We start from the raw sequence: 21818 nt of genomic DNA, 5'->3' as shown, positions 1-21818 counted from the left end.
CCAGTGAGCGCACATATAATCTACTTAATATTTTTTATTAATTTTACCAGTACTTTCACAGTGCAACTTTTCAAAGAACTATATTATGGATATCGTGTGCAGTCATTGGCAATTTTTTTTTTTTTTTAATGTCACTTTAATGTCAGTTCTGGGCCTTGATATTAACTCTCACCATCAGCATTTTGTGAGCAGTACCAAGTGCCAAAAAAGAATACAATAAATAAATCTGGCTTATTTCAAAGCAGCTAATCACAATCCTGATGGATCCCTTCAAATTCAGCATATTCTATGTTTCTGCGATGACTTCTGTGAAAGAAAAAACAGCAATTGCTTATACTAAAGACATTTCATACTGTAAGAAAAATGTTACATACCATTACCTGTCTCTTAAGTAAATGGTGGCAGAGACTCAAGTGATTCAAAGAATGTGGTAGCATCTACCAAATGGAATCTTGTCCAAGAGACCACTGAATAAGAAAAAAGTCAACATACCCTGTAGCAAGAAGTGAAATACTAAGAGTCTCTCAGCAGTTCACTAAGCAACATTTCATTATGGGCATGTAACTCTTTCTGTTATTATTTCTATTATATTGGATACAGTTTTGCTTTTTAGTGAGAGTGTAATTTTTTCAAATAGAAAAAATGGATTTTACCTAGAGTAGGACAGCAAAGCATGGAGCAACCTCCCTGTTCACGAGGGTACAGAGAGGGGAAGCCCTGAGGAGTTGCTCCACTTTGTGGCCCCACAGAAGCAGCTTTCCTGAAACTGCTTTCTAAAAGGTCGGGCTGTAGGCAGCAGAAGTGGAAGGCAGAAGAAGTGCTCACCTTCTACTAGTCTAAAAATGGTTTTGGCCCAACACAAAGAGTAAGCTCACAGTGCTCTCTACAGACTTGTGTACTAATTCTGTAGCTATGCATGCATACATTTAATAGGACTCAGGTCACAAACTTTAAGGTACTTTTAGTTGCTGCTTTGCATTCCTCTGAGTACTTGCTAGAATAATTCATAAAGATCTTCTGCAATAAAAGTTAGATTATCCATGTCCTTTTTTAGATTAATGAAAGAAACATTAAGAAGGAATTGAGGACCTAGATCAATAGGCTTAAAGTAAGCAAAAGTTCTGTACTCCATTATGTTGGCACAAAGCAGTCTCAGATGGCAACTAAGGTACCTGTCAGAAAGCCAGTCTTGGCCCATATAAAGATTAAAATCTACATACAAAAACCTGCATTTAGGTTTAGATTCATCTGACAAAAAACAAAGAAAAACTCCACTGAATTGAGAGCAGTGCACTGCAGATTCATTCTGTTGTAACCAATCATCACTGGTCTGATCTAAGGCTATCTGGAATATTTGCAGTATAATTTCTCAATGTCTATCAGTAGTCTCTTTGATTTTTTTGGCTGAAGACACTGTTCATACTTTCTATCTCTATTTTTTTGGAAACTAATATGCAAGTTAGCGATACAGTCCATGGATCCTATCAAGAATAATCTGAGCTCTTTAATTGTAAGCCTCCCTGCCTCCATGAAGTTGGTAGGTTGCCTAGACTTACAAATTTATATGGCACTGCACAAAGAGACAAAGAAGCTCTAATCTCTGTTGCCAAAAGCGGAAGAAGGCCTGCCTTGTCTGTACTCCCATGTCCTTCGCCAATGCCCAAAAGTGCTGTTTTACCTTCTCCCTTCCACTACCACTACTAGGCCCTTTTTGTGACCTGTTTAAGTCACACACACTACAGAAGTCTAGTAATTTACGTATTTATTTTGCTGTATTAACAAATCCCTGGCTGTCATTGCTGTGAACCAGATCACAAAACTGTGTGTTTATGACACCTCAGGAAATCAACCTGTGATTATTTCCTCAGTATTGTAGCGTTCACACAACAACTTGTAGCATTATTCCTTACAAAGAGTCATGGTATAGGGTCCTATAGCATTTCCAAAACTGTCACGCAAAGTCAGAGGTTTCAAGAACAAGAAGGCAGAGCTGCTAGCAGGATACACTGCATCCTGACATCCCAATCACACCTCCACCCAGACCTGCAGAAAGATCACATGGGCATTAATGAGTGCCCTAAAGTACATGTGCTCTTTAAAACAGCCTAGGACTCAGAGAAAGGGGATTCTCCTTTGCCCACTTTTAAATCTGGACGTCTTCTGTAACAAAAATGAAACTTCCCTACACGTTTCCAGAGATCTGTAAAATCTGCACCTCGACAGGCATTTCTAGCACACTCCCTCAAAACTACACCGACTGTTCCCATGTCACCATGGGGAAAGGAGAGAGAACCAGGAGACTCACCAGGAGATACCACCCCATGGAGGAAGCAATGAGAATTCGCGGAGCAAAACCGGTGTCACCTCCGAGAAAGAAGCGGGAGGAGTAGGAGGCCATGCCGGGATCCCCAGCCAGCGTCAGGAGCTGCCCGCAGTTTTCCCCCGGCGCCGGGATGCCGAACGCGCGGCTCAGCACGGCCGGGCGGCAGCGCCATCGCGTGGGAGCCGAGCAGCCCGGCTGCTCCCGCCGCTGGCATCGCCCGGCCCGGCCGCAGCTCCACAGCCATTCACTCGCTAGCAGCACACGTGCGGCGAGCGGACTCCAATTAGCACTGAGCCAAGCTTGTGCCGTGCGCTCACGACTGGTCGCGGCCCCCGAGAGCAGCGGGTGCTCAGCCCGTGCTCTCAGCGGGGGCAGGTGGATTTCAGGTACCCAGAACAGCTGGGATCTGCTGCAGACTCCAGCAAGGCCCGCTCACTGAAAAGCTTTAAAACAGGCTCACTCCAAAATACATCTCCTCAAGGCTGCAGGAAACCACCCTTTCTTTTCCTTTTCATAGGAAATACATGAAATATTTTCCAACTTAAGCTGCAAGACAAACACACACTTTCTGATTTTGTGCGAGTTCATTTATGTGCTGCTGACAGCAGCCTGTCTGTATGCACAAGGGTCGGGATGGCCCTGGGAGTGGCAGCACTGAAACTGCAGCCAGAGACGTGGTGGGCATGGCTGGTAATAAACAAGCACTAATGTAAGCAATATGTGCGTGCATATTGCACCGTATGCAATGTATTTTCCAAGTAGAATGCTTCTTTTTTCCAGTTTTCAACACCAATGTAAATAAAAGGAGGAGTTCAATGAGTGGATCAAATGACCAAAGTTGCCTAATGCAACCCATTAATTTCTTGATTGTGGCAATAGAAAGAAAAGCGGGTCTTAAATCTTATTTTCTATTAAATCATACTTGCTAGGAAGCAATTTAAATGGCAGGTAGAGGTACAATAGCAAAAGAGTTTGTATATATCAATAACTGGCGAGGCAAGATAAACTAGAAATAGAGGAAATTTCTTAGAAAAATATTTAATAAATTAAATTATATGACAATTGCACCCTTACTCTAAATACAAAGAAGTAACTTTAAACTCATCTCTAAAATGATATTTAGACTTTAAATATATAAAAGCCGTTAATCTACAAAATTAAAGGTATTCTTGCCTGGACCTGGAATCCCAGGTATCAAATCTTAATAAACACTCCAATAGTAGTACAACAAGGATCATTACCAGCAAAAGTTAAGAGCAACAAATTTGATCTTACAGTTGTAAAGCACAGTAGAAGTCAAAAGTTAATGGACATTTGCTAACAACTGAGGGCCACCTGTCACAGAGGACCACAAAACAGAATGAAAATATGTCTCATCTCTATTTATAACAAAGTCCACCAAGTGTCAGGGAGAACTAGAGTCAGTGATCCTTCAATTGCATCACACAGAATCAAGACAGTTTTGGCAGGTCTGTAATCCTGGTTTCTGAATTGTCAAGGAAAACTTACAGTCACGTATATTTTACAGTCACCTCCTTTCCCAGTGGGAATATTTTTGATTTCACATTTATCTATTGAATACAGAGGAAAACCTCCAACCTGACACTGGATGGAACTTTTGCAGGAGGTTTCCTAAGGTGTGCTGGACTGTTCACTAGGTGCTTTGTTAGAAGGGTACAGCTATAACAGTGAAGTATGAGAGGGCCTATTTGCTTCCTTTGCATGTGGAATAAAGTCTATTCACTGGTGAGGTGAGATTAATATAATTGCTCTCGTACCATCTGCGCAATTAGTTCTATTTACAATGTTAGCTGAAGAAATGGGAAAGGAAGACTTCCATTACAAGAGGTAATAACACTCCAGAGGACATGGATTAAAACTGAGCCTGGATAATGTCAATTTATAAGAAAATTAATTTCTAATTAGTTTTGGAAAACGTTCTTTGAGAACTACATCCAGTAAGTCTTGTTCTCCCACTGGTTCTTAAACAGTATATTAAATTGTTTATGTAATCACAGTAATAATAAATTGTCTATTGTAAGGCATTTCTTTCTTTTAAATGCTATGAACACAAGCTATGAAAAAAGAGTGGTTATTTCAATATAAACTAGACCAGCACTAGATAGACCAGCATAACTACTACACAACTAATAGTCTAATATAGAGATCGGTGAACAAGGTACAAAGAAACATGAATTTTAACTCCCAAGCTATGCAGTGACCCCAAAACATGTGCTCCAGCAAACATAATTTTATTCTGAGCATCAGAGCATTCTTTGAGTAATGGTGCCAGAACATCAGCTGTGATCCCCAGGAATGACAGCAAAGGTATCAGGTGAAGGGGTTCAGATAACAAAAAGCAACAAAAATAGAAAATGTTTTTATATATTTGCATTGTAGGTCCACACACAGAGGAATCTTAATCATAATGCCTCGCAGATAGTTATTTTAAGAATGCTCACAAGTAAGTAATCTAGATGTTTTTCAGTAGGAATTTCATCTTTTGAATCACAGGCCTAGTGTGATTCTCTCTAGTGATACTCTCACACTGTTTAGTTCTAAATCAAACAAAACAGTACCACAGACTTCAAAACAAGTAATATTCAGTTAACAAGAAACAAAATCAGAAGAAAAAGCAAAACCTTTCAATGCAGCTTGACTGCTTCTATATAAAATGAAATAAATCAAAGCCAGTGTCTTAATGTAGCAAAAAACCCCCAAATATTACAATTAAGAAGACTTCTTGTATGAAGATCTGAGATCTTTTAGATTTTTCTCAAGTACTTATGAACTGAGTCTAACACTAAAGTAAAAAGAAACAAACTACCCCAAAAAACAGAAAAGCATATTATGTTCTTTGTATCTTTACATTATGCATGCTAAATGCATTTTGCTCAAGACTTTTGTTTTTCCTGGTAAGTAAAGTCTTATTTTGAAATACTTCTTACTTAGAGGTCTTTTCCAACCTAAACCGATTCTATGGATAAGAGTGGTTAAAATGCAGAGGGCTGAAAGGAGAAAGAATCAAAGGGCCAGGCTTGTAGATTCCAGCTCTCCTCCTCCATCATTCCACTACTAGATTTCATTTAAAAGCTTCTCCTGTACATGTAGCATCCCTCCAGAACTTTCTTTTGGGAACAAAAGAAGATGACAAAATGTGTAAGTATTTGGATCCACAAGAGTTACTTTTAAATAGACCATATCTCAAGGTCCAACACATAATGGAATATTGCCTGGAATAATGGAATATTGCCTCAATACCACTTGGCTTCAGAGGAAAAGAAATACACCAATAATTCTGAACATGGCAAAATATTATTAACTGTTAGTATTAATCTATATTAAGTTTAATGGTTATGTTAGGTGGAGAAGGTAGAGCTTAAAAGCTTCCTCAGGATTCTTGACCAAGATGCAGCACTTCAAACTAATTACATACCTGTGCTTGCACTTGCAAACAAAGTGCCAGGAGCTGTACTTGTAGGGAGCTTTCCATTATTTAGCTGCTTCACTCTTTTCAAGTGAGATTTCCCATTGTAATGAACTTGAGCTTGGGCTGCAGAGTTCAGCTGTATATTGCACACTTCACAAAAGGAAAAAAGTATCTTCTTTTTTTCTTTGCTTAATTGGTAATCCTGTCTGTCATTCCTCAGTCCCTTTTCTTCAAAGGCCTGTAGAACAGCTGGTTGATTCATAGTCCCATCTTCAACTGTGTGCTCAGGACTTAATGGACGCTTCATGCCTACAAAGAAAAGAGACAAAATTGTTACTAGAGAGCAATGAATCCTTACTATTAAAACTGTGTTTTCTGTTTTAAAATGCTGTAATGCATGACCCAGCAACCAGTTCTAACAAATAAGGTTCCAAACCGCAGAGGCATTGCTTAATATAGGAATAAATGCATTTGTGATACACCACAGAGCTCAGAAATAATAAGGTGGCAATATATCACAGTCTATGCACAGCAACTTGCAACAACTCATTATTTTGTTAACCAAGCTCTCTATTTCAAAGCAGATTTATTATTGCATCTGTAGCAGAGGTTAAGATTATTTTCAAATATGTTTCCTCTGCCTTACTAAACACTGATTCCAGAGCTTTTCACTTTCCAATGACTATAGCAGTGCCCACTGCTTCAAATACAATTATTCCACAAAAAGGATGCCAACAAGAAATGTCATGGAAACACTGGAAGACAGCAGACTGTTCAAATGAGACTAATGAAGCCTTTCCACTTTCACATACATCCAAATCTTCAGCTTCATACAAAGATTGTATGTTACCTATATTAGCTTCACAACTCAAAAGAAAAGTCAGCTAAACATTAGTCTTCTGCAAACTACACAAAATCATGGTAAATGACAGTCCCTGAACAACAAGCCAAGAGCCTGAAATATTAACTTGCCCTAGGGAATAAAAACCTCATCATCAAGCTGCACAAAATACAGTTTTACATATATAAGGGGAATGTCTGTATTTTATTCAAGGTATGGTGCTAAACCAGCAGAGAAGAAATGGAGAGGGGTGGAGTGGGGGGAGAGAGGAGGTTCTAGGGTAACTCATATAGAAAATAATTATGTTTTCTTAGCTACACAAGTTGATATTTATTCTTATCCTCCACCACCCAAATACTCTGTATGGCCAAAGCCTGGCTCAGAGAGAGCAGTGTACAAAAGCAGCTCTTTCCAGGCAAGAGTGCACCAGTGCTCAGGTTTCAAAAGTAAAAGACTTCAAACACAAGGTCCCTTTTCCAGCCTGGGAACCAAAGCAGCACAGAACTTTGTGCACACTTACCACTCTGTTAGACAGGCACACTGAAAGACACAAACATTAAAACCAAAAGTGGCAGTAATCCTCCCCAGAAGAGTGCAGCATTCACAAGTAACACTAGAGTACCCCTCTCATAATCCAATTAAGTTTATTACCAAGAGAAAGTCTGTTCTGTTCTCTGGCACAGGGGTGTACACAGAAAATGCTTCAGAAATAGTCATTTATATGGTAGGATAGAGTATTTCATCATATTCCTAACTCTAACCCATGCTTAACATTTTAGTATTGGTACAGATTCCTTCTCAAGTACAATTCACTGATCAAGTATTCTAAATAGACTTCATGTGTTTGTTTCTTATAGATGACAGTTCTGTCATCAAACAAACGATATTAATGATACATTAAGGTATAAATCACATCAAATAAAACCAAAACTAATTATTAAAAATAATCGTAGCATACAGGTACCTAATTAATTTAAAAACAAAATACTGGTGATCCTGAAAACCTAGGCTAGAGACTGTCACACTAAATCATTTAAGTGTAAGTATCATATTTCAAGGCCAGCAACCAAGATCCTTGACTCAGCTGAGCTAAGATAACATTTTCATCTGAAAATTTAATCTCCTTAGAGCTTCAGTATTTGTATTTTTCTATGTATTTTAAACCATAAATAACCTCCCCTAGTCCCTTTGTTTTCCTTATTTTTTATTTCAACATCACTGTTGTAGCTTTTGTTCTCTGAAGTAAAATGTTTTGAAACAAAAATTCTTTTACAAGTTGTACATACAAACCATTATAGAATAATAAAATACGTTACAGTTTAAAAATCCTGTCCTATCAAAAATCTCATATGTTTGGTTGCAGACAGAAAATAATCCAAAATATCATTCAGCAATTATTTCAATCATCTGTAAGATCCCAATGAAGCTCAGTTGGTTTGGATACCTTTAAAATTGGCAGAGGTAAACATCTGCATTAGGAAGCTGCATGGAGCAGAAGGAAGACTGATGGAGCACCAAAGCTTCCCAAGGAGGGTTATTTTGGAAAGCACCGGGCTGGTACTGCATTAGCACAATAGCACTGCAGCACAAGGCACGCACACTCCTGGACTGCATGTTTCTGCTTCCTTTCCTCCAAAGGAACAAAACCTTGCTAAAGTCTGAGACTGCTCAATTACGGGCCAAAGCAAGGTACATGGGGAAAATCAGAACATTTGCCTCAAAAATGCAGTCCTGACATCACCAAAAGTGTTTATAAATACGGACGCACCCAGAAAGTACGATTGAGCACAGCAAGGAGTCACATGCTGCACCTGCACCCTTAGGCATCCCAGCTGCCAGTATAGAAAGAAAATTAACCTTCAAACAAATAAAAAGAAATCACTGCCAAGGTACACTCTTGTTTTAAAAAAAAAAAAAAAAAAAAAAAAAAAAAAATTCAGTTCTACTACAAAGTTGCATACACAGGACAAACAAGTCATTGAAGCAATGTCTTGCTACTAATTTAAGAATTAAAAAACACAAGCTGAAATTTTAAAACAACCTTTGTTGCCTTAAGCTCTGCATCTAAATTAAAAGGTGGCCTGATTATAAGCAGCATTGACCTCCCAACAACTGATGGAAGCAGCAGATGCAAATCACTTCTGAGAAAATGCCTACATTGAGCATAGGAGGGCTTGTAGCAGCATACTACCAGCCCTGGAGAGAGAACCTGTACATGCAGCCAGAGACAGGACCATGTCAAGCCTCAGAAGTCTGCCTGTTCCTTACAGAAATCCGAGCCCTTATCCCCCTGGGATTTGGAGATCTGAACATTTGGTAAAGCAAATCACTTGTGTTTGAAGAGCTTTGTTTAGTCTCTTCTACAGTTTTTAAAAAGAAAATGTTGGTGGCAAACATGCACTGAGATTTTAAAGTATGGCCATTTTTCACACAGTAATACAGATTTTACCATAAATGAGTACATCTTGTGGTGCATGTATTTGTTCAACAACTAAAAAGATTATTACACGCAAAAAAAGTTTCCATTGTTTTAAACATTTCATCTCCTTCCTTTCTTCTTTAAAGTTCAGGTTGGAAAAACATACCTTTGAAATAATCCTGGTTCTCGAACATTCAGCACAGGTACAATTCTGCATTGAGTCAGTGCAGAATCTCACCATGAATGAGGTTTATCTTGTACAAGCTAACCTTTCTTTAGAAAGCTATCTGAATGCTTTAAACTTTTATGAAAGAAACACGTACATACACATTAAATTGTACTAGAAAATAAAACGAAAAAAACCCTAAACCAATCACTTTGTTCTTATTCTCTAAACTTTGTAGTCACTCAAATTTATGCGAGCACACATCTGACAAGTGCTTTTTTTCTCTCAAAAAGAGCTTACTCCTGCAGATAGATTGTGAAGAGTTCTGAGTGGTACTTGTTCTCACTCACCAGGAGTCAGATATGAAACAGGGCCATTTCATTCCTCAGGCTTACACATAGCTCAATGCCATTATCATGTAACAGAAGCAGCTACTTGAGACTACAGTCAGTGAGCTGAGAATAAAGAGAAGCTACATAATCATTACATTCTGTGAAGCCAAAAAATTATTTAGAGTAATTGTTATAGGTAGGATTGTGAAGTATTTAGAAGTTGGATTAAGAGTAAGAACAAGAATATGAGTTCATTAAAAGGCAGAAGGGTTGGGAATTATCATATGGACAAAATACATTTGATCAATCACAACCTTAATACAGCACAGTGTAAGTCAAGTCTTAGCAGCAGCAGCTGACACATAACAATATCCACAAATTAAAATGATCCATACAAAAAGGACATGATTCTGTGAATCACACTGGACACACACATTGCAAAGGTTATCACTGTATTTACTCAGTGAGGATTAGACTCAATTAAAAATTGAAAGGTGGGAATGGGAAAACAAGAAAAACAAAGCAGGAAATACAGAAGAGCATCCATAAATCCAGCTGAAATGATCCAGAAAAATGTTAAGTCTGTAAAGGGATTGTATGCCCCATCAGTTTTTCTCTTGCAAAACAAGTTCTGAATCAAACCAGATATGCTCATTTTTCTTCTGGATCATAAGAGGAAGCAATGTAAAGTATAAGACCTTTTCAGGTATTTGACATAAACTGTTACCAGACTAAACAGGGTTGTCCCTCCATCACATTTCCTCTCCAGTACACAGAACTGATCTATCTCAATAGAGTCTGCAAACAATACTGGAGCAAGAATAAGTTAGTGATTTATGACACCACATTAAAATTCTGAAGTGTCATGAGATACCCTGTTAGGATTTCTGAAAACACATCTTCTCAGCCTCTTGCAGCTGGCAAAGAAATCTAAGTGTGGATATCCTTTGTACTTGAAGCTTAAGGCAATTAGCCTTTCAATTTGGCTGGCTAATTTACTTTTAAACAGAGTTGTGCTTTCAGAGGAGCTACAAAGAAGTATTATATATAGTATAGTGCTGTAGGTGAGAACGTGCAAATCTTTACTCAAAGGAAATATGCTTTGGTTATCCTAATGAATTAGTGATGGCTACATGATGCATTCTTTTCCTGAGTGCTGGTCTAAACTTTTGCAATGCCCATTCCTAATTAGTTCATACTTCAAAGAACCACTGTGCTGGAAATGTAATTAGACTGCCTTTCCTCCATGGATCTGTGCCAGGTAAGCAAAAAAGAAAATGTATTTTAGAAACTTACATATGGGCAAAGAGAATTTTCTCCTTTAGCCTTTGGAAATAATCAAATGAGTTGCTGAAGACATGGGAACAAAAACGAAAATTAACTGGCTTTCTATATTGTTACATTTTCAAAAAGGTTCATTCAGACAGCTGGAAAAAGGGGAGGGGAGAGAGAGAGACTCAGGACCCAGCCTTGTGTTGTAGTCTTCTTAAGCATCTCCAATGGAGAAAAACTGTCTGTACACTGAACTAGTGAAGTCTGCATACATGCTTGAAGGGCTGTGGTCTCGCACTGAGCAACTATGATTCCCTACTTCCTCATCTCTCCATAAAACATTTACACACATCTCCCAAAAGAAAAAGCCCAACCCCAAAAAATACACAAACCAACTTTGAATACCTCCAGAGCATTATTTAAAAGAAATTCAATAGAGCTGTTCTTCACAAGTCTTATGACCTTTCTTATATTTTTAGAGAGTATTTCCCAAACACAGATAAACTATCAAGAGGCATATGGTTTGCACCATCTGGGCAACAAGTTCTTTTGGGATACTGTGGTGAACAGCATATGCATAGTGCCTTGTGTGCAGTATCCTACAGAGTTTAAAAAAGCACTAGAGACTCTTGAAGCCAGCCTTGAAAAATCCCCCATATGTTTAAGGGACCTGTTTGGTTTCAGGAGATGTGTTTCTCTTTCTTTCAGTACAAACCCAAACACACAACTGCCATGTTTAATCCTCATCTTGTTCTGAAATTCCTCAAGGAGGCATCATATTCTGCAACTCCACCTGTCAAACTATTTATTACCCATCCATCCATATCTGATGAACTCTTGGTTATGTCTTTCATCTCTGCTTACAAAATACATGGTATGTTTTTATTCAAAGTTACAATAAAAATTGGATGGTTCAGAAAAGTAAACACATTTTTATTTCTTAAGACAAATAAAGAATAATCAGTTGGTCACAGTACACAGATCAAACGGGGATAAGTAATTTTTTAACTTTAATTTTGACACTAGTTCATCAATACAAAGAGGAATAGAAACTCAGCTTGCTTGCATTGAGCATGAAAAGTCTTGAATGGTGACAAATGGCTGACAGCCTCTTCACTAACACATTTTAGAGCATTTAACATTTGAAGAAGATTCTCTTCAAACTATAGAAACAGATGGTTGTTTCACAACACAGACATTAGCTGTTCAGCACAAGGTAATTCACAAAACTGGAAGCATTCAAGTAGCTAGTGTTTTGCTTTGCTTTACTAGCCTTGAAATTTTCCATGTTAAAGAAATCTAAAATTAGACCTGCTGCACTAGACTGTGAGCTCAGCTAAACTGGAGTAAATGAAATTACTCTCAGCTTAGGTTATCACTGACTGCTGTTGCATGTGCCAATATCTGCAGTTAGCTCTAATTATAAGGTTGATCCTTTCCTCTGCAGCACCTATATTTACAGATTTCTGGCACTCTTAGCGTTAACAAGAATTTATTTACACATTGGTTTATTTGCCAAAGAGATATATCCTCACCTGACATAACACTTCAGACTGCTGCCAAGCAGGCTAACCAAGTTTGGAGTCCAGACAGCTAGCCTGGATTATGCTTCAAGACAAACAGATAGCTCTACAGAATTATCATAATACGATTTTGCTTGATGAACCATTTGACAAGTTGGTGCCTTCTACTCAGCAGTCTGTCATTAGACCACTGCTTACCTTCAGTTAACTTGCATTCTAAGCAATCTTAGCTAATTAAAGAAGAATATTTAGATACCCTAAGTGTCCAACACATGGTTTAGATATAATTTTAGACATTTGCCCTCCCCTGCCACATGCAGAAACCTTTCAGAGAATAGACCTTCCAGGAAAATGGCTACTCAGCTCCCTTAGCTTTCTCTATAACAAATGTTTTGAACAAATCCCTATAATGATTCCAATATCCATAGTGCTATCCCTGGTATGATGTCTGTAACAAATCCCATCAGGTACCCCATGGTCCAGTCTGTGTTTTAGTGTCCTCATTAAAAAAAAAAAAATTAAAAAAGGTCCATTTCATACCAGCCATAACTGATTGTCTGTATCTGATCCTATTTTCATCCTATTTCATCCAGGAACTCTAGTTTCCTATTAAAGACTTAAATCCCAAATATACAGTATTCGTAAAGCAACACCCAGGAAGAAGAAAAAACCAAACCACAAAAATAGAGAGACTCATATTAGCTCTTTCTTGGATACGGGCAGCATTAAAACACAAAACATGCCCAAATGCCAAATGGACAGGGAAAAAGAAAAAAGAACAAAGAAAAGAAAAAAGTTTAAAAATAGGATACTTTAATAAGTTGAACATGAAAATTACAAGTTATTTTAACAGCAAATCTTCAATTTGAAAAAGCTAAATTTTACCAAGTAGAGATTAGCAAAATTAGTTTTCTTGTGTATATTTTCAATTTTGTCCATTTTCACAATCTGCTTTCTTGAGACCAGGGAACTGTCTTATCAATTACGAATTTAACAAATAAATTTAATGATATTGCCTCTAGGAATTTTCTACAAAGTTGCTAGGTTAGGATTTTTACTTGTAACTTTCAAAGTATTGGATCCAAGTACTATTTAAATCAAAGGACTCTTTGTATTTCTCCCTAGAAAAACAATGAATAACACAACATTAATTAAATGTATCTCCATCAGATTTTACAACTTGGAAGAGCTGAGTACAAACCTATAAAGAGAAAATCCTGTAGAGGATATAGTTTGAACCTGCGTTCAACAATAAAAGAACCACAGAAAATAGTGGTTTTTTTAAGAATACTTTATTTTTATACATTTAAGAAGCTTAAGATAACATAAAGCCAACTGCAAAACAAATGGATTTTAACTATTTGGACAACTGATTCAAGATGTAATGTATTTCTAGTGAAGCAACTATTTTATTTATAAAAAAAAAGCTGTTCATGGCATAAACTTGCAAAAATAAAGATCAAAACCTGCTGACATAATCTGAGGTTCCTACAGGGTATTTGTATCTGGCTGTTACTTTATCTTGCTTGAGCATAATTACATTTGAAGAGTAAATCAATCTTTGGTCTCAGGAAGTAAAAATAATTTCCTACCTTCTTAAAAATATCAAGAATTCATCTCAGCATAAAAGGAAGCAACAAGAAAGTCAGGCCTAATAGATGGCTGTCCTGTTCTTAAGTCTGACAATGCTAGGAGCTGAATATAAGTTGTACTGGAAATCATTAATTCAGGATAAAGCCTGGTAATGCTGTGAAAGCACTCTTGGACACAAGAACTTTGATGATTGTGTGAAAATAATGGCTGGGCATGAACAAAGAACACACCACATTGAGAAAAAAAAATGTGAGATTGATATCTATCAGCTTGATTAGAAGCACTAAGAACACAAAGAACAGAAAACTGCAAGCATGATCAGTGGCAGTGAATGTCAATCCTCAAATGCTCCTAAAAAGATGGTCCCAGATTAGTCATCATTCATAAGATCCTGTCATTGTCTATGTAAGCACTGATTCTCTTTTGGAACTGAAAAAATATCGAAACTAATGTTGCCTTATAGTATAAAGGGACATCACACCTGCTTTAGCTTATTAATTACTTAAGTTTTATGATCAAGTTATAAGAATATACCCAGCTGGTAGTGACAGACCATAAGAATATTGGATCACCTAGTCTGAAGCCACCTGTAGGCAGGCTAGGTTAAAGTTAGCGCTGACCTGAACCTAACCCTTTGCTTGCCCTTGTCCCCATTTAAAGGAACTACAACTAAGTGTATTTCGTGCCAGTACTGAACTTGGAGAGATGTCTGGTGAAGATACAGCCACTCCCTTATTCCTCCTTTCCATGTACAGATCTCTCCTAAACTCGAGCTGCCAGTCACCTCAGGCTTTAAGTGACTGTTGCTTGCAAAATCCATTCTGAATACCGTATTCCACACCAAAAAACACACTTCCATTCATAAAAAAAGAAGAGCCAGCCTTTTGTGAGTTTTGCTGACATTTACCCTGATCCAGAAACAGGACATGCATGTGCTTCCACGCTGTAAATAATCCAATCTGCTCTCCCCTCAACTAAGAGCCATGAGAAGGAGGGCATTTGCTCACACAAATTTGGCAAACATTCCTCATTTCTGTGCTTTCCATCCAGTGCAACTATATTATTGCTTTAATTTAATCTGGTTTTATAAACTTTTGGACCCTAACTTTTACATTTTAAGCTCAACATAGTACCTGAATTAAGAATTCACATGGCAGATTGTTTGGGTTTCTTCCTTTAACTATTCATTTGTATAAAATCAGTATACTGCTTACATATCATACTTAATAGTCAAAAATACATGAAGATACTCAGATAAGATATTGCTCTACCATAAAACCTTCACACCTAAGGTCCATTGGCAATTCCACTAAACTGCATGAACTTATCATGGCACATGTGGTAGTTGAGATGGCCACGACACGCACAGTACCACCACACAGTTTCAGAAGGCTTTAAGCATTCCCCCAAACAGAGTAACACCATACCTATCAGAAGGCTTCAAGCATCTGCCCATACAGAGTAACATCATTCCACTTCAGAAAGTTGCAAGCATCTGCCCTTCTTGCTCTTTAGCCCACCCTTTTATACCCCTCATGTTCATGCATTGCACCTGTGTGCCCTGTGTTCCCTTTGGTGGTTGGTCAGTGCCCCTGGGCACTCTGTGTCTCATTATCTTCAATACTGTTCACCTGACCTACACAGCTCTAGCCTGTTAGGCATGAGGCTCAGGCACAGCCCCACTCCCAATTACTACAAACTGTGTACCTACATAAACATTTTAAGCCCTGCACTCTTGTATATATTCTACACCAAGTATTCAGGAGGCACTGAAAAAAATAATAGTTGAGTCAACTATTTGAATTGCTAAAGTAGATGTCACTTCCTGAAACTGTTGTTTCAAAGAACTCTGCAGACCCCAACAAAAGAAGGGCATGGACCTGCTAGAGAAAGTCCACAGGAGGGTCACAAAGATGATCAGAAGACTGAAGCACCTCTCCTGTGATGAAAGGCTGAGAGAGTTGAGTTTGTTTAGCCTGGAGAAGAGAAGGCTCCAGGAAGACCTTAGAGCACCTTCCAGCAGCTGAAAAGGCTATGAGAGAGCTGGAGAGGGACTTTTCACAAGGATATGGAGTGACAGGACAAAAGGTAATGACTTCAAAATAAAAGAGGGTAGGTCTAGATTACATAATAGAAAATTTCTTTGCTATGAGGGTGGTGAGACACCGGAACAGATTTCCCAGAGAAGCTGTGGATGCCCCATCCCTGGCAGTGTTGAAGATCAGGTTGGATGAAGGCCTTGAGCAACTTTGCCTCATGGAAAGTGCCCCTGACCATGGCAGGGGGTTGGAGCTGGATGATCTTTAAGGTCCCTTCCAACCCAACCATTCTGTGCTTCTATGATAACTACTTCAGCTGGTATACAGACCAGCTAAATGTGAGTAAGCCAACAATAACACAAACCAAAATGGATGTTCTAACTCCAGTAGGAATCAAGTTACATGATATATGCACAGATTCTTTCAAAGATGTTTGTACTTGATACAACTCGGAGTTTCCTACAAGGCCAGCTTTACTGTGTAAAATACTCTACATAAAGAACATGCCACATAAATGACAACAGCCCTTCCAGAATACCAGATCTAAATAACATTTCTCAAAGCACTTCTGTTCAGGAAAGAGGCTTAGTGCATAGAGACAGGAACAGAGATGAGGGAAGTGGCCTGTGGATATCCTCATGTTTCAGACATCTGTGTGTGCATCTTGCTCAGGGGACAATGTAAAATTGGAGTAGAGCATGGAGAGTGAGAAAGAGAGTACAATGGAACTGATAAAGGAGCCTGATATCTCAGGCCTAATCAAGCAGAAACCATGGGAGAGAGACACAGATAACTGCTCCCTGGTGTAGAAGTGACCAAGAGACATGTTGTGAAATTTTGTAATGATTACCAGGTAACTGATGTAATGAAGAAGGTGTAACCAATGAGAAACTGTTACCAAAAATAGAATCCTATATATCCTATATAAACTCTTCATATTCTCAATAAAATTGTCTTCTGAACCAGCTCAATCGTCCCCATCTCCCTATTGCCCATAGTAGAGGGCCCAGTCCTGCATCTGTGTCAGAACCCAGGACATCCCTCTGGCTGCCCTGGCTGTCTCAAGACCCTGGCAGGGGGCTCGGAGACCTTGGCACAAAGTCAAAAACACCTGTGGCTTTGATTTTAGCCTGTGGGAAAGGTTGCAAACTCTGTATGAGGAATTACAAGCCACAAGGGTTTGAGTAGTGTGATAGGTGAATTGACACAGGGTGAAAAAATAGAATTTTGGGGTTTTTAGAATGTGATTCAGGGGTACAAGATAGAGGAATTTGGGCGTGTCCTAGCCTTCTTCTTCTTCTTCTTGTCCTCCATGTCTTGGTGTGATGGCTTTTCTATTGGTTTAAGGTAGAGACACGCTGTCTAACATAAGTGATAGGCATTGGCACAATATTGTAAACACTCTGCATAACTTTTGATATAAAATGTAAACACTGCCCAAGAGGGCACACAGAATGCCATAGCCTCCTTGCTAGACAGAGAAAGAATGTTATAGATAAGGAAAAATAAACAGCCTTGAGAAGCTGATCCAACGCATTCCAACTCCTTCTTAGGCTAGACAGGCTAGGAAACAAGGACTTTTACAATCTTGGGGTCATTCCAGCATCGCAGACCCTGAGACATTTGGAACAAAACTATGGGGTGTTTTTACAAGCAATTTCACACCTTTTTCTCCAAACCATCCCCTCCATTTCCCCATCAACTCAGAATACACTGTCAAAGCAAGGGCACATTTCATACCATGCATTTGTGCTCATTATCAGCATCAGTTATGATGATGCAGTACAAGGCATCTAAATATTATTGCTTACACAGTACCAAAGAGTAAAATTTTTAGCACAAAAGCAGTGACAAAGACTAAAGGTCTGGCAAGATAAGAACCATTCATGTTTGCCATCAAAATGAACAAATGATGGAATATTCAACTTACACCCACCCATATTCCAGAGATGAACCCAAGGCACACAATTGGTCTTTTGCTGATTACTGCATAAAGTGTGCTTCTCATGGAGGTGACTGCATACCAACTGCCACGTTAACAAGCAGTGTCTTCCCTCAGACATTTACAAACATCAGAATGCTTATTCATGACAGTCCCACATATCATCTGCCGTCCCAGATGGTGACTGGTGGGATGCTGATTTTGTCCTAAGGCAGTTACCACCCACCAAGATAGTATATGCAGTGCTAAATAAAAAGCATGTGCCATCTGCTGTCAAGTTTAGAAGATTTGTTGAGATGTACTAGATTAGTTTATTTTAGATCAGGCAAATCAGGAGGTTATAGCTCTCTAACTGCCTAATAAAATAAGAGTAAGTTGCACTGTAGAAGACACAGTAAATTAAGAACAAGTTACAATGTTCTGCTGCTTCCACCTACTGACCTGGGAGCAGCTAAGGATTCTCACTGTGATCAGCGGCAAAAGGCACATATGGCCACAAGTTCAGAGGGAACCTGAGACCAAGAAATAATTCTGCAGAACTTACAGTTTTCCTTGGCCTGAAAAAAATTTTAGGAATTTTATTTCTTGCCAACAGGATGTTTTCTGCCTCCTTTTCTTGTGATCATTTACAAAATGATACTGTTATCATTTTGATTGCTGGTTCCTCCATCAATTCTCACCCAGTTCCAATTTTTTTCCTAACCTCTCTGTAGAGTCTTCTTATCTTCCTGCTCATGCACTGACATATTATATATACATAGAAGAAAGAAAAGACAATTAAAAAGCAGAGCTAGTATGATATCTTCGTCCTTCTTCACAACCAGCATAAACTCACTTCATGTGTCATATCCATTTATACACGGTTAATAGAAAATACAACCATTTCCCCAATAACTATTAGGAACTCAAAATATACAAAATAATTCTATGCATTCTTTTAAAATTATCTAATTTAATTTCTTTTTATACATCGATAAATATCTAAAGCAAGCAGAGAAAATAGAAAAATACATCCACAGAAGCATTTTTCCAATCTTTTTAAATCACCAGGTACATTAAAACCTTTCTCAGGCAGGCAATTAATCCTTGCACAAATATAAAGTTTACATCACTGTCTACTGGGATGAAAAAAGCATTGTTTAAGCTGAACCCTTAAGAAGTAAAATTTCAAAATATGGATAAATTGTCATTAAATCATTAACATCAGAAGGGCAGGACACAAAGGAGAGAGATCACCAAGGTCTGTACTGCACAGTAATGAGGGAGAGGGGTTGCAAAGGTCTCTGCAGGGGCCCTACACTGTCCCCAGCACTATGGCCCCTGTGGCTGCACCTGCAGAGATCCTCCAGGAGCAAATGCTCAAGGAAATTTCCTCCAGGCCAGCACAACTGCATCACCTCCTCCAGCATTCACCCCGTGAAGGGCAGAGGAACAGAGTACATCAATCAACTGAAAATGACAGCTTAGCTCCTGAGAAAAAGCAGGAACAATCTAAGGAAAAAAAGCCCAAACCATCTGGAAATCTACAGGACATGCAGCCAGAGGCAGTGAGGGGCAACAAGGTAGTTTTTTCCAAGCTCCTTAAGCATGTTTGCTTACCCCTTTTCAAATGAGTGTTTGTAGAACTGTCAGCTGTTTTAAATCATCCCAGACTGCTTCCTCTACTGCAGAGTTCACTAATCCACGATCCCAGTGCAGCTCTCTGTAGAACACTTTATTAAATGGCCAGGTAACCATAAATGCATTTAAAACTAAATACCAGATATTTAAGACAAAAAGATATGTCATCAAATTTTACAAGTCACAGTTAGTCTTGTGCTGCCATCCTGCATAGAATACAAGGCTGGCACCTGCTCAGGGATATAAACATCATTCCACTTGTCATTTTACAACTATCTATTTGAAGTCTTCACAGAAATTCATGCATACTGCTCCCCTAAAAAGTAAAAAAAAAATATTTTACAGAGGGATAAACTTCTGATGATGGCAGTCACATGGAAAATTGGCCATTAATCTCCCCTGAATAAATATGACCCCCAGGAAGATGAAAATATGAGCAGAATATATATATTTTTACACTAGAAAATGCTGAGGTGCACAAGAAGTTTTACTTAAGCATTTTCAGCTCAAGTTATCTTTCAGAAGCCCATTTTATTCTCAGGAGAAATTTCTCTCCAGTCATTCATTTTTCAAAGCCCTTTGCAACTTTAAGATTTCAGTAAAGCTGACTTTTATGCCTTATTTGAGTAGCTCTCTCCCTTGTCCAAGGTGTCACATTCCCTGGAGACATTTGGTAGACTTAAATTTCCTCAACATTTTATTAATAAAGAATTTTTTAAAAACCCATTCTTTTTTTTGATGTGCAGACAGTTGATTTTGTAACACAAAACATCCTTGTAATAAAAAATTATTTTATTAAATTCTCCAATTAACGAAGATCTTTCTCTCTCACATTGGCTTACCAAGTTGATCTGTGGTAAAGTTGTCCCCTTCTGAATAGCTGATAACTGAATACATTTTTGTTAAAGACAGTTTTAAACACACTTACTGTCTTAAAAGACCCAGCAGGTTGACTATCCCTCCTGTGTTGACATCAAAACCTCATATTCAAGCATGAGGTTCTGAATATGAAACATTTGGAAGGGTTCACTTAAAAACCCAAGTTATCAATCTGATGTCACCTCTGCTTATGACACTCCACTCACAAATTCAGGGCAGCTAGCTCTCAGAATTATATCTTGCAGTATTAGGCATTTTTCTTAAGCCTGGGTCATGCAGTCATAAAAATCCCCAGGAACTTCAGCTTTTTAAATATCCTTCTAATCCTGGCAGAGCTGACTGAAAACATGAACCCTAAAGGCTCAAAAACTGGAAGGGAATTAAAGAGAAACCAATTTCAATTTTCTTCTAGATTTGAGATGATTTTTGAATGTTCAGAGCTGACAATGTTTAGGCAGGAGCATTTATCTTCTCTCAGCCATGCACTTGATCAGGGTCTGGACTGATGCTATGCTGTATCACTGTAAGAAACATAAGATTTAAAAAAACAAAGCCCAAACAAAACCAAACCTAAATTCTAGTCCTCGTGTACTTCCTCCAGGACAAACCCTGAACAATCAGGCATGTATTCAGTCATACAGTCCAGGCACTGATTTTGGGTCAACCCTGGCTGATGGTTTAATTTCTTTTTCCCTATTTGTTCAGTCCATAAATCCATCAGATGACAAGTGTTTTGTCTTCCCCTGTGTTCCCACAACCTCCCTGTTTTTACAAGGGCATGTAGTGACAGGATATGGGGTGATGACTTTAAACTGAAAGAGGGTAGTTATAATATAAGAGGGATTAGTTATAACCTAAACTACTTCACTGTGAGAGTGATGAGGCCCTGCCACAGGTTGCCCAGAGAATCTGTGGATACCCTGTCCCTGGAAGTGTTCAAGGCCAGATTGGTTGGGGCTCTGAGCATCTTGATCTGGGGGAAGGTGTCCCTATGCACAGCAGGGGGTTGGAACTAGATGACCCTTAAGGTCCCTTCCAATCCAAAACACTCTATGATAATATAATTCCTTTATTTTCCAAGACTAAGGAAGTCTCCCCATAACAAAACAGGATCTCCTTTTCCCTGGCCAGAACTCTTCTCTGCACCCATGTCAGTCTGAAATCATCGCGAGTGTTAATTAAATCAGTTTCCTGAACTCCAGATGGACACTCATCAGTTTTGCAACTGCAGCATTAATGCTCCCTTATTCCTGAAAAGCAGAAAGGTTAGAAATCACTATTTCATTTTACAAAATATTTCTAAACAATATACAAATCAAATTTTTTATTTAATTAGGCTTCATTAGGTATGGCAATTAAATGAGAATCCACAGCTATTGTAATTAATTCTGCTTATGCAAAATGGCCAATTCAATCATCAGGCCAAATGGTCAGTTAAA

The 21818-nt window shown here is 38.4% G+C and overlaps 1 protein-coding gene across 3 annotated transcripts in view; it reads right to left on the bottom strand.

Annotated features, from left to right (window-relative positions):
- ZNF385B (zinc finger protein 385B) overlaps window positions 1-21818 on the bottom strand; it is a 157609-nt gene that overhangs the window by 119769 nt on the left and 16022 nt on the right. Inside the window, exon 2 of one of the 3 annotated variants that reach the window (XM_053983008.1) lies at window positions 5760-6062. In XM_053983008.1, the coding sequence (XP_053838983.1) occupies window positions 5760-6060 (301 nt within the window). In that variant the 5' untranslated portion in view covers window positions 6061-6062. Of the gene's footprint in view, window positions 1-2305; window positions 2333-5759; window positions 6063-21818 lie in introns of those variants that run through there. The other 2 variants (XM_053983014.1, XM_053983011.1) reach the window with 2 other exon arrangements.

This window comes from Vidua macroura, chromosome 7 (genome assembly GCF_024509145.1).
Source record: "Vidua macroura isolate BioBank_ID:100142 chromosome 7, ASM2450914v1, whole genome shotgun sequence".
Taxonomy (NCBI): domain Eukaryota; kingdom Metazoa; phylum Chordata; class Aves; order Passeriformes; family Viduidae; genus Vidua; species Vidua macroura.
This window is presented reverse-complemented; position numbering and strand designations above follow the sequence as displayed.